At 36.6% G+C, this 13,360-nt stretch overlaps 1 protein-coding gene across 4 annotated transcripts in view; it reads left to right on the top strand.

The window, feature by feature from the left end:
• The window catches only part of LOC114045698 (formin-like protein 2), a 371,038-nt gene that overhangs the window by 203,535 nt on the left and 154,143 nt on the right, over positions 1-13,360 (top strand). For all 4 annotated transcript variants that reach the window (XM_027865807.1, XM_027865809.1, XM_027865808.1 and 1 more), the window contains exon 2: positions 8,485-8,568. In XM_027865807.1, the coding sequence (XP_027721608.1) occupies positions 8,485-8,568 (84 nt within the window). The remainder of the gene's footprint in view (positions 1-8,484; positions 8,569-13,360) is intronic.

Below are 13,360 nucleotides of genomic sequence, written 5' to 3'. Positions count from 1 at the left end.
TGAAGAAGAAGGGATCATATCATTTCCAATTCCCTCCCACCTTTCGGATAGCATAATTAGACTATTTCACAAAGTCAGATGAACAAGTTATTCTACCAAGTCACCCAAGGTGATGTTCCTCCTAACAATGTAACCAGTGACTACTGGATTAGTTGCATTTGATAGGTCAGGATAGAACTTCTCATTTTCATAGATAGCTCTCTTTCTATAGTGTGATTTGAAAGATCCTGACAGACTTACATACCTCTTCACTGGTTCCTGAATTTCCTTATCGTTGTTGTCACTCCTTTGGTTTAAAGCTATTATTAATATACTAGTATTGCCACCTTGGAGGGTTAACATAACTTTCATCATCACTTACAGCACCTAAGCACCTAGGAGAATCTTGAAGAATCAGTGATTGGTATACATAAATTTTGATTGAGGGAGTAGGTCAGGAAGCTTTGGAGAATAGAGAACAGATCTAGGTAGAGTCCTGCTGTAAAGGCTCAAAGAAAGCCTTAAGGTGTAAACTGAAGGCACTATATAGCCACTGGCATAGAAAAATAAATGCAGAATCCCTGAGAAACAAACTTTCCTCCACAAAAGATATTGATTAGCCCCATTGAGTGATAAAAGTGATGTTAGTTAGTAGGTAGATCCATAAATGGTATAAGAATCTGATACACTGATCTACTCCCCTGTGAGAGTTTTGAGCCTCCTTGTTTGCAATCAGTAGAGTATTCTGAGGCTTTGAATCAGCATTTTTTTTTTGCCTTTTTTGGTAAGGCAATTGGGGTCAAAGAACTTGCCCAGGGTCACACAGCTAGTAAGTGTCATGTGTCTGAGGTCACATTAGAACTCAGGTCCTCTTGACTCCAAGGCCAGAGCTCTAATCACTGCACCACCTAGCTGCCCCTGAATCAGTATTTTTAATGTATCCATGACAGCCTCCAAACACATAAGCAAAGTGTTTGTTCAGCTCTGAGACAAAATAGTTTAGATCAAAACATTATTCTTATTTAACTTCAAATGAGACTTGACTTGGTAGTGACCCTGAGTATCCATATTTAGTGCACATTGACTCCTGGCCCCAACCTTTAATTAGCTTCCTTTATTATGGTTCTGAATATGTCAATGTGTGGCTCTTGAATAAATGGTTTTGCAAACATTTTCTTCCTTGACAAATGTAGTTTGCATTGACTTCATAGCCAACACTCTTTGAAAGCTTGACAGCTTTCCTTTTTTTCTAAACAGGTACCCATGTAACAGAAGAGCTCCTGTTGTAAAAGCTGGTGACTGAATGCTTAAAAGTTTTAATTCAGGGATTATGAACACAAAGATGTTTTTACATCATATGTACTTTGACAACCTATTCACTTTTGTTGTTGCTATTCAGCATCACAGTGAGGTTCTATGATAAAGGGGAATTAGGATACAAGAGATAGGGAGCAATCTGCAGTAGTTTCATGACCATATTTCGACTACTCTCTCTTCTTGTGCAATCAGCTACAATCTGAAAAAGTGCTCCTCTTTCTGATTAGTGTAGTTAGTTAGCACACTGTTCTAATGAGGCCCAAGTCATGGGCTTAATCCTGTTGAGACCAGATAGCGTCATTTTGTTGTGTATTCATAAATTGAATTTGTTAATCTGTATAATCTGTAATCTGGAAAATCTGTGTCACTGGTCCCAAGAAGAACTGGGCAACAGAGTGTGGACTGACCAGTATAAAATATAGTATCACTAATGGAAAAATAACTCAGAAAACATTCATTTCCAATAGTTGCACATCATCTTCCTGTATAAAGAAAAGCAAATCCGTATAGGAAGTCCCCAACTTTGAAAGAGACGAAATTCCATTTGTGTAGTTGTTTAGATCTCAAAACATATTTTCCCTTGAAGACAGCATTGTTAATGGTGGTTAGGCTCTCAGGTCAACCCTTGAGAGTCTATTTACCTTGTAATGTAGCTGAAACTTTTGAACATGGTTATCTGGCATCGTACCTTCCAATAGCCTCAAGTATACAAAGTGACTTCAAGTTCAGAAGTAAACAAACATAGATCTTTGGTGAAGAAGCAGTCCCAACCACACAATAAGACCAAAAGACCTGAAGATTATACTCAGAATTGTGACTGCTTAATTCGCTTATCAGAAAGAAGAGTGTCCTCATAGCTTGGCAACAGTCAGTTATTTTACAAGAAACTGAGAAGTAACCTAACACAGAAAAAGCAAGGAAAAAGAAAGGCAGGTCTGTGGGGTAAATGGGGAGGAGGATAGGCAGAGAGCATATAGTTTCCTGGGCCTACTAGTAGTTTTTAGGATCATCATTATAACATACTGAGCCTCCAGAACCTGGAGCTAATTGATCTTGGCAGACTAACTGCAGCTCCAGATTTATAGAACAGCTACATATGTGGAGATTATCCTCTTGCTTTAAACTGCTAGGGAGTGCTAAATTTAGTGCCCCAGCTATAGTAAGCAGTTAGCTCATCCCATACAAGGGCTACTTTTTCTATTTTCTCCCCTCAAAACACATGTTTTGTTTTTACCATAACTGTCTAGTTCTACCCAATACTTATGCTTTTAAGTCACTTGAAATCCTTTTAAAAGTAGGAATATAAAGTACAAACAAATAATTGTAGACCTTCAATTATCCAAATTTCTGGATAATTGAAAGAGAATATAATTATAGTAAAAGAAAAAGCATGGGGGGGGAACAACACAAGAGGAACTTATTTCTTGAACTAAACTCAAGTAGAAATTTACCACCTGGTTCCTTTTATTGGGATTTTTGGTAATATAGTAGACATTTTAAAGTATAGTTTGGAAAAAAATATAAAAAAAAATTTAGAAGTAGGAATATAAAGCACAAACAAATAACAGTAGACCTTCGATTTTCCAAATTTCTGGAAAATTCAAAGAGAATATAATTATGGTAAAAGAAAAAAGATGGGAGAAGGGGGACAACCCAAGAGGAATTTATTTCTGGAACTAAACTCAAGGAGAAATTTACCACCTGGTTCCTTTTATTGGGGTTTTTGGCAATGTAGTGGACATTTTAAAGTATAGTTTTGAAAAAATTATTTTAAAAAATTTAGAGGTAGAAATATAAAGTACAAACAAAGAATAGTAGACCTTCAATTATCCAAATTTCTGGATAATTCAAAGAGTATAATTATGATAAAAGAAAAAGGATGGGGGTGGGGATGGGGACAACCCAAGAGGAACTTATTTCTAGAACTAAGCTCAAGGAGAAATTTACCACCTGGTTCCTCATATAGGGCTTTTTGGTAATGTAGTGGACATCTTTAAGTACAATTTTGAAAAAAATTATAAAGTGTTATTTGAATGTATGCTTCTTATATAAATACTCCCTTAAGGCTGAAGGCAGAACATTAAATTAGTGCTCAGTGAGGAATTTCTGTAGGGGGCTGGGTTGATTTGGTCATGGTAATTTTTTTTCTTTCTGGTGTTCTAACTTAATTAAGGTTATGGCTTAGAGAATCTAGAACAGTGGTTCTCAGACTTGTTGGTGTCAGGACCTCTTTACCCTCTTAAAATTTTTTGAGAACCTTAAAGAGCTTTTATTTATGCAGGTTATAGCTACCAATATTTTCTCTTATTAGAAATTCAAACTCAAATAATTTTTTAAAAAGATTTATTAATTCATTTTAAAATAGCAAAAAGACTATTACATGTTAACATAAATAGCATAATTTTATGAAAAATAACAATATTTTCCAAAACAAAATTTAGTGAGAAGAGTGGTATTGTTTTACATATTTTTGTGAATCTCTTTAATGTTTGGCTTAATAAAAGACAGCTGAATTCTCATATCTACTTCTGCACGCAATCTGTTGCAATCTGTTATTTTGGTGAAAGTATATAAGATAATCTGGCCTCACAGATATTTGGTTTGGAAAGGGAGCAGCAGTATTTATTAGGCAAATAACATCTTATTATTTTGGTAAAAATAGTTTTGACTTTGTAGATCCCTTAAAAGGGTTTCAGGGACCCCCAGAAGTCCTCAGAACAAACTTTGAAAACCTCTGATCTAGAAGAATAAGTGTGCCCGTTAGATTATCTCTTTCAGTTATCAGATGGATAAAACAAGCTTTTGTCAGGTGATGGATTTCACTCTTTTAATGACTTAATTTCCTAGCAGTTCCCTCCCTTTAGTGTAGATATTCTTAGTTGCTGGTTAAAATGAGAACCAAATGCTTTAGATGCTAGGCATGAGTAAACAGGGTTGTCATTTGGTTGTGAAATTTTAAAAGTATAGCTAGTATTCTTGCCCACAGAGAGGGGGAACATATTTCAGCACGGATACAGGCAGAATAAGGGGGTGAGGAGGGGACCTTTTAGGTTTAATTTGTGTTTTCTTACCAAAAAAGCTTTGAATCCTTTTAAATCCTTACATTATACTTGATTGAGTACTCCAAACCCACAACATAAAAAAGAATCTAGAAAAATAAGAATAAGCATTACCAACAGATCACTAGGTCCACAAAGTAACCTCAGTACCATCCATGAGAAGCACCTGATTCTAAGTACATCCTGCTTGGCTCATGCAGACTGTCTTGAGTCAGCTCACTATTGTGACCCAGGGTGGAGTTACTATGTACAGTTCTGTTTGTTTAAATATTTAAAACATCTTCCAAGTACAACAATTTTCCTTTTGGGTATAAATGCTGCTGAATAATAACTGACATTTGAATAGCACTAGCAAGTATGCAAAGCACTGAACTGACATCTCCTTTGAACCTCACAAAACCTCTATGTGGGAGGTACCATAGGCTAGTGAGAGCCAAAGGCATAATTCACATTCAGATCTTCCTGATCCCAAGTCCAACACTCTACATCAACTGAGCCATACTGCTTCTCTCCTAGTCAGAGATTATAAAACTGTCAGTATCTTAAAGGAGGATCTTTGTCTTCTTTTTTGCTGTAGCAGACTAAAATGCATGTCTCCAATCATAATGAAAGCTGTACTGAATTGTTTAAATGAAAATTAAAAGAGAGGGTACTAGAGCATAGCACTGTTTGGCACCATTTATAAGTGGGGTTTCCATCAATCATATGATCTATCTTCACAAGTTTGATCTAGTATTGTTTGACAGTTTTCAAAGAAGCATTAATAAGTAGCCTATGACCTATAGTGAGGTTGTACAGTTTGGTCCAGAGCTCACAGATTTAGGAACCTAGGAAGTCATTCAGACTATCCCCTCATTTTATAGATTAGGAAACTGAGGCGCAAAGAAGACAAGTGATTTGCCCAAGCTCACACAGGTAGTGAGTGGCAAAGTGGGAATTTGAACCTCCAAATCCAACATTTTCCACACTGTTTCCTTTCCTTCTTTCTTGTGTATAGAATGAATCTCATATTGTGCAAATAGTTCTTGACTGTTTTCTCAATGAAAACAGAAAATGATCATATAAATGATCAGTCATGGAATGGCTATGCCCAAAACCCGAGTGGTCTTCAATGAAGATAACAATTAGGAAATTGCAATTCTGCAATTTGAGAAAGGGGAAGGGAAAGTTAGCATAGTATATTAAAGGGATGACCAACAAATTACTTAGTCTTTAATTAGAGGAAAAGTTAACCTTTTTAAAGATAATGTAGGCCACATTTCTGTCTATCCTATGAGAAAGTACATTTTAAACTTTTTTTAAAAAAAAGGCAAATTGTCAAGGATTGGAATACACTGCATAAGACAGATTCTGTATTGTTCTATAAATCTGCTGGCAAGGTATCTCTACGGGTATTTAAAAAAAGTTATCAGTTATCGGTCAGTTGTTTTGGGTTGCTTAGAGTTACTGACTTCCACTTGGAAGGGCTCTGGGATCTACAGAACATGGAGGAACCATCTCAGGACTGTAGAATTGAGATAAAATTTCTCAGTAAAGGCAATTGTTGTAGTTGTTCTTGCAAAAGTGCTATCTTTGGCAACAGTTGGATACGAAGACTCATGCCTCCCACCTTACAGAGTTGTGAGGAAAGTGTTATTATTAACCACATATCAAGTTCTGTATTCATTATTGTCTATCATAGTTAATCCCAAGTTGCCCAGTAGGATTTATTTCCATCTCATTTTCTTAAGAAAGGAATTACTAAGTGCAGATCTTTTAATAAATAAGTCTTTGGACAATGTCAGGTAAATTTCACTTTGGGTGTTGTCTTGATAACTTTTCTAGGTTTTTTGTTTCTTGGCAGACTTTATTAATGCTGAATTCTTAGGGTACCCCTCACCCTGGTAAAGGGCCAGTCAAACTTACTTATTTTTATGCTTTTACATAGTTTTGAAGAAAACTCTCAAAAAGTGATTTGAACAGCAGTGTCAGTTACTTAGATCTGACAAGATTACTGAAATTAGAAAGACTGCCATAATCCTCTTTCCATAATCTTTCCAATTATGGATGTGATTGAACTCATAATAATTAATAAATTAAGGGGAAATGATCACTTCATTATGGGTATTTCAGTTGGATATTTCAGAGGAGGTAAGCCACAAGAGGCAATTAAATAGTTTACAATGCTGGTCTCTTGGACTTGTGACAATAAACAAATTTTATCAGATAGCTTCTTTTTTTTTTAAAGCAGTTTTTCATGGAGAGATTATATGTGGGAATGTAGTCTTTCTGATCCAAATATTCTATGGATTAAAGCTTAGTGGAAACATAGTAATCCAGTGTTCAAGTTTCCCCTCGCATTTGACTTGAATATTTAGATAATATGTTATATATGTATTATATGCTACATATTGACTTAGAAAACCACATATTAACATTATCTATGTTTTGTTGTATTTTGATTTATTTTGTTAAATCCCAATTACATTTTAATCTGAGTCCCCTGTACTTAGCAGTGTTGACAACTCTGATCAAGATCATCCTTAGGCTGGCGGTCAGATTGGTGCAGTAGAAAGAGCACTAGTCTCGTCATGCATTCCTTTTATAGATCTAATAGTTGGAAGACAGTATTGTGTAATAAAATGATTACCTAACTGGAAATCCAGGCTCCTAACTTCTAGCCTTGACTTTGCCATTAGCCAACAGAATGGCTGTGATTACTTCATATCTGTGGGCCTCAATTTCCTTATATTGAAGCAAGAGAGTTGTGTTAGATGATTACTTTCACCTCTAAAATCCTAGATTGTTATGGTGTCACAGAAGATGCATCCATTTGCTTTTGGCACCAGGGGATTATGTGTTTCTGTGATTACTGTATGACCAACATGCTAGGATCTGTCCAGCCCAGCTCATCTGGACTAGGAAGCAACATATCAGTCCAGCACCTTATAGTGGGGAAATTTATGAGCTTCTTTGTCTGTTCCATCTGAGGAAGGAGAGGGCTTGAAAAAGTGTTAGCAAGGGAGCCAGACTGATTATGGTCTACACTGGTTAGACCAAGGCGAGATGATAGACAGCCTGGAAGGCAGGAACATTAATTAGGAAGAAAATCAGCCACTGAGATAGGGTAATTGGCATTATTGGATTACAGGAGTATCACTAGATCAGATTCCAGAGATATGGGGCAGGATTACCAATTGACTGTGTCCTCAGGGGAAAACTATACAGAAGGAAAGATTTAGAATTTGGGCAGTAAGCTCATAGGTTTGAGTTCTTTATAGAGAACATGAGTATAAAACATTGGCCCTGGACCTTTGTCAGTTTGTCTTGAAGTATTTGAAATTTTGTGGGTTTTTTTGTCAGTATTCATATCTTGTGAGGATTTGGTGAGTAAGGAAAAAAAATTTATGAAGTTGAGTCATGTGTATTGGTATTGTCTGCACAATGACCTATCTAGTAAATTATTAATCATTGCCCTTAGTTTCTGGTAAGGAAGTTGCCATATTCTGAATGAGGTGATGCTTCTAGTTAGTCTTTAGTGTTAACCATAGAGAGGTCACAATCCTAATGGCCAAGGATACAAAAATAGAGAGAAAATTTCAAGCTCTGCACAAGTTATAGTATTCTCTCTCACATTTACTTACCTCTGAACTATCTCATTCTTGCACCTGCCAAAAAAAGAAAAAAAGGACACTCTGAGTGTTCTATTTGTTGTCCGGATGTCTATCTACCTACCCAGGCAGGAGTGCAGAGTAATGGGTGCATTTGATGAGGAGCATCATACCTATATGCAAGTGTGCAGTCATTTATTCTTATATATATTCTTATAAATAAATATATTTATTCATTATATGCAAAGCTGACCGTTTAAAAGAAGGAGCCTTTCATTTCCATTGTATGAAACATCTAGCTCTTTCTTCAAGCCAATACTCCTCAAATGTCCTAATGAGGAATTTTGGGATTTGTCTCCATTTGAGGCCACTTGATGCTTAAATGGCTCCTCGTGGGGGAGAGTATGCTTTGGGCAAACTCAGTTGCCAGGAATTCAAAAGGAAAAAAATTAAACAACCGCAATCATGTTATTTTGGTCTGTACTTCTGACCTTTTAGCCTATTGTGGTATCTGAAGCATGTTTTTCCTTTCTTTACAGAATGCAATGAACCTACCTCCTGACAAAGCCAGATTGCTTCGCCAATATGACAACGAGAAGAAATGGGAACTGATCTGTGATCAGGTAAGGAACAGTTCAGTGTTTTTGTGTCAGGAAGAAAAGAGAAGAAAAAGGGAAAAGCCAGATATCTTCATTGAATACATCATTGATACATCAAAGGAAGCGTGAATTCTTGTGTGTTACGACTTTTTGTCCTTTCAATGTGCTTGACTTGTGAAAAGCTAAAAAATAACATTTCTTTCCTGCCTGGCTTTGGTTCTTCCTTTATCATGGAAACTTTTCTAGATGTTTTTACTTGTTATTTACTTCCTGGGTAACCTGAGCTAGTGGTTATGTCAGCTTTTGAGTAACCACTCTGTTATTAAGTTTCCTCATGTGTGAAATGAGAGCACTGGACAAGTTACTCTGAGGGCCCTTACTGTTCTTACAGTGAGTCTAATAGGGTAGTTGATGATGTGTGAATAGAGTGAGTCTTTACCATTGTTATTCCTTCATTGAGGAGGGTTTTCTCATTGAAAAACACAAAGTCAATTTTTGGTACTTGTTTGTATGATGGGTCAGTTGTTAAAAGCTTTCAGAGGGAAGTTTTCTGAAGGACATTGTCTTGTGCCATCAACCTACAGTGGAAAGAAACACTCTATATCTGTTTAGTTCTGTTACATGAAGCATACACATAAGTCATGCACGCTGCCTGAAAAATTCTCTGGGGAACGAAATGATAGCCCCTAAAAGCTCCTTAGATCAATTTCCTGTGGGTTTTTTTTTTTTTGCTTCTATGTGTGTGTGTGTGTGTGTGTGTGTGTGTGTATGAGCATGCAAGCATGAGAGAGAGAGAGAGAGAGAGCATGAGCAAGCAATAAGGGTAGGGTGATATGTAATAAAGAGAAAGTGTGTGTGTGTGTGTGTGTGTGTGTGTGTGTGTGTGTGTATCCTACACCCTGCCCCCCACTATATATCCCCATCTTAAAATCAGCTGAGCTGGTGCTTAGCCTGCAAAGGTAAAATATAAGCACTTTGAGGGCAGGGACTTCATTGTGTTTTGTTTGTTTCTGTATCACCAGTAGTTAGCACAATAAATGTTTGTTCAGTTGAATTTCCACAGTATATAATCCTGCTGCAATAGTGGCCTTGGAATCAGGAAGAATTAGGTTCAAGTACCATCTCTTACACATGGGCTGTGTGACCCAGGGAATGAAATTTGACCTCATTGCGTGACAGCTCTTTACACTGATGGAATCACAGATTCTGTCCAAAATAAAAACATGTTTCCTCAGCAAGAAACATATTTGTTATACACCCATTTTGTTGGAAAGGATGAAGAAATAGAAAAAAATGAATATGCATTCAATCCTTGCCTTTGAGAGACTTTATAATTAATCATCCAATCAGCAAGCATTTATTAAGCACCTACTATGCACCAGGCACTGTGCTGAGTTTTGAGGATGCAGACATACAGGTGATACACTCCCTGCCTTCAGGGATCTTCTATTCCATTGGGAAAGACAGCATTACACATATGTCATAGGCTGTATCAATGTTATTTGTGTTTTACGAATGAGCATCCTTTAAGCAGAAAAAAGCAGTCATAAAAATGGTAAGGGGAGTAATAGAAAGGTAACAGTGATTAAAAAAGGAAAGGTGAGGGCATTGAGGAGGAAGAGTTCAGTGAAAATGATTAAATTTGGTTCATTATTTAAATCATGGTACATCTAGCTCTTCATCTATTCTATTCCATCTCTGAATTCATATAGTACTTCGTGGCATTTATCTCATACAACCTTTGGATTGTAGTTAGGTGGTTATAGTGTTGAGTTAGATGATGCAGTGGATAGAGTACCGGACTTAGAGTCAGGAAGGCCTGAGTTCAAATAATTCCTTCGACACTTATTAGCTATGTGACCTTGACCAAGTCACTTAGCCAGTGTTTGCATCAGTTTCCTCATCTGTAAAATGGGGAAATAATAGCATCTACCACTGAGAATTATTGTGAGGATAAAATGAGATAGTATTTGTAAAACACTTTACAAACCTTAAGGTGCTAGCCATCATCATCATCATCATCAACATCATCATCATCATCATCATCATCATCATGCTTTGAATTATTTTTATTTCTCATCCAAAATTATAAGTCTTTTTGGAGAAGAGACCATCTTTCTCACCTTTATGGCCACCACAGACTAGCATGCAATACACACTCAGTAATTGAATTAAAGATGTTAATAAATGATGGCCATCGTACTAAGAGCTTGTACCATAATGCTACATTGGAGAAGATGCTGAGCCAACAGTTTTGTCCTTTATTTCTATATTGTCAGTTTCATGGATAGCTGAATTCCTCAGATTGACCCTATGACATGGTCAACCTCAGTGTTTACATATGAAAATTATTGTACCTTGTGTGAGTAGGTATTTAAATGGTTATTGTTGTTGTTTATTTGTTTTCAGTTGTGTCCGACTCTTCATTATTGCTTTTGGGGTTTCTTGGCAAAGATACTGGAGTGGTTTGCCATTTCCTTCTCCAGCTCATATTACAGATGAGGAACTGAGGCAAACAGGTCCAGGGTCACACAGCTAGTAAGTGTCTGAGGCTGGATTTGAACTTAGTCTTCCTGACTTCTCTCCATCCACTGTACCGCCTAGCTGCTATTTAAATGGTTACTGAATTGAATTAATGAGGGGCAAACAAAGCTAAAAAGCATGAACATACACATTCAGACCTGTAAAACTTTATAGAAAATGACACATTTTCTTATCTGTTCTCTTGGGAGAAAAACTAGACCATGCTTTTTTAACTTTAACATATGTCATTTTGATGAGGAACCCTATATTGATTCTCTTGTGTATTTGGTTTATTTATTTACTTGGCAGATAATGAAATTAAATTCAAATATAATTTGTAGAGTGCACATTACATGCAAGGTACACGTAAACAAAATATGACATTTTGTAAAGGATATGTAATTTTCAACAACACTAATCTGAGAGCAGAAGTGAATCCATGGTGTACCTACATTATTTGAGTGCTTAGAAAATGGGTAAATGAGTTGCAGTGAACCTGGCATACTTTTCTCTGAGCAGATATTGAGAAAGAAAGAAAGGAAGGAAGAAGAAAGGAAGAAAGAAAGAAAGGAAGGAAGGAAGAAAGACTCAATAGATATGGAATAGCAAAATCAAAGTTTTAATGCATTAATGATACATTATAAGACTAATAGTCATGTCCATGATTTCAAGTTAATATTTCTGATAATGAAGTTTCAGTAGAAATACTTTTCCCCCCTGTCCTTTTGATGCATAAAATAACTCTGCCTTCCTGCTTGTTGATGGTCCTCTGAGCTCTCATAATAGCCTAGTCATTTAAGGATCATAGATTTAGAGTTGGAAAGGAACATAAAAAACATCAAGTCTTACCCTATCCCCTTATTTTACAGATTATAAGAGGCTGAACTGAATTATGAAACCAGGTCTTTTAATGCCAAATCCTAACCATTCTCATAGTACATCATGCTGCCTGCTCTCTGAGATCTTACAGTTGAGTTGGAGAAAGTAAGACATAAACGTTAGAAAAAGTTTTTTGTGGAGGGGGTTGGAGAGGAGTGGACTTGAAATGTCATTAAGTTCTAATGAGGAAACTCTAATTGTGCAGATCAGTGAATGCTCTGCAAGTCATGGTATTTATAGTACAGTGGCCTTAGGGGTACTGAGAAATGGAGGGACTTTTCCAAGGTCCACATAGCCATTATATATTAGATGTCAGACCTAGCCTCTAACCTCTAAGATGTTTCTGACTTAGCACCACTGTCTTTCACACTCTGCTGCCTCTCTACTGTATAGGCAATTTATTTAACAATAAATGGTATTAACTGTCAATATGAGTGGTACATGTAATATAGCCAACATAGAAGGCTTATTAGATGAGGTTGGACTTGAGCCAATAGATTTGTATAGGCAGGTCAAGTGTGTGTGGGGAAAGGGAGAAAGAAAAAAAATACAGAAAATACAGCAATAGAACCCTAACTATCTGGAAAGATTCATTAAATACATGTTGTTCTGAAAGTGAAAAGGAATCCAGATTTCACTTCAAGAGAATGGCATTTAATCTACCTTGTGTCATTTTTGGATTTTTCACTTTTTCAAAAATTACAGACACGTGAATTGTGTTGGTAGATGCCTACCACTGTCAGTGAATGCTTCTAGTGGATTCTGAATCAATGTAAAAAGAATAAACTAATATTTCAGTGGGCTTGCCTGCTCAGATTTCTTAACTCTTCCGTGAGTGGTTTGATCAGCATACAATCACTTGAGTTTTCATTCTTTTCCCACACTGCTGTGTCATCCCCAGACTCAGGGCAGAACACATTCAAAATAGAATGCCTTTTCTTTCACTCTCTCATCAGCAGCCTTGTTGACACGAAGCATCACTTGAGCAATTTTCCTCGGTTCGGGGACTGATGTTCCAGTCTCCTATCATCTGACAGTGATTACTGGTGCTCAGTCACAATGAAAACACATGCTGTGGGCTTCTGCTTTTGTGCTTTAATTCTCTGTAATCTCTTTGTTACAGTGGTCTGGGCAGGTACTTGATGTGTTGTTTTTTCCTTTCCATACCTTAGTTTATATCTGTAATAATACCATCATATAACTAACATCATTTAGCTCATTCTGTTCTGTTAATTCGGTCTAGTTCAGTTCAGTCCAACAACGTTTGTTAAGCACCTACTGTGTATAAGGTACTCTGGTAGAAAGTGAAGATACAAAGATGAAAAATGACAGTCTCTGCCTATGAGGAGTCTATTGTCTGACTGTCTGTCTTTTTATTTAGGTGGAGAGGGGTACACATAATAAATCTAATGCA

The sequence above is a fragment of the Vombatus ursinus genome, unplaced genomic scaffold, assembly GCF_900497805.2.
Source record: "Vombatus ursinus unplaced genomic scaffold, bare-nosed wombat genome assembly UNPS02014779.1, whole genome shotgun sequence".
Taxonomy (NCBI): Eukaryota; Metazoa; Chordata; class Mammalia; order Diprotodontia; family Vombatidae; genus Vombatus; species Vombatus ursinus.
This window is presented reverse-complemented; position numbering and strand designations above follow the sequence as displayed.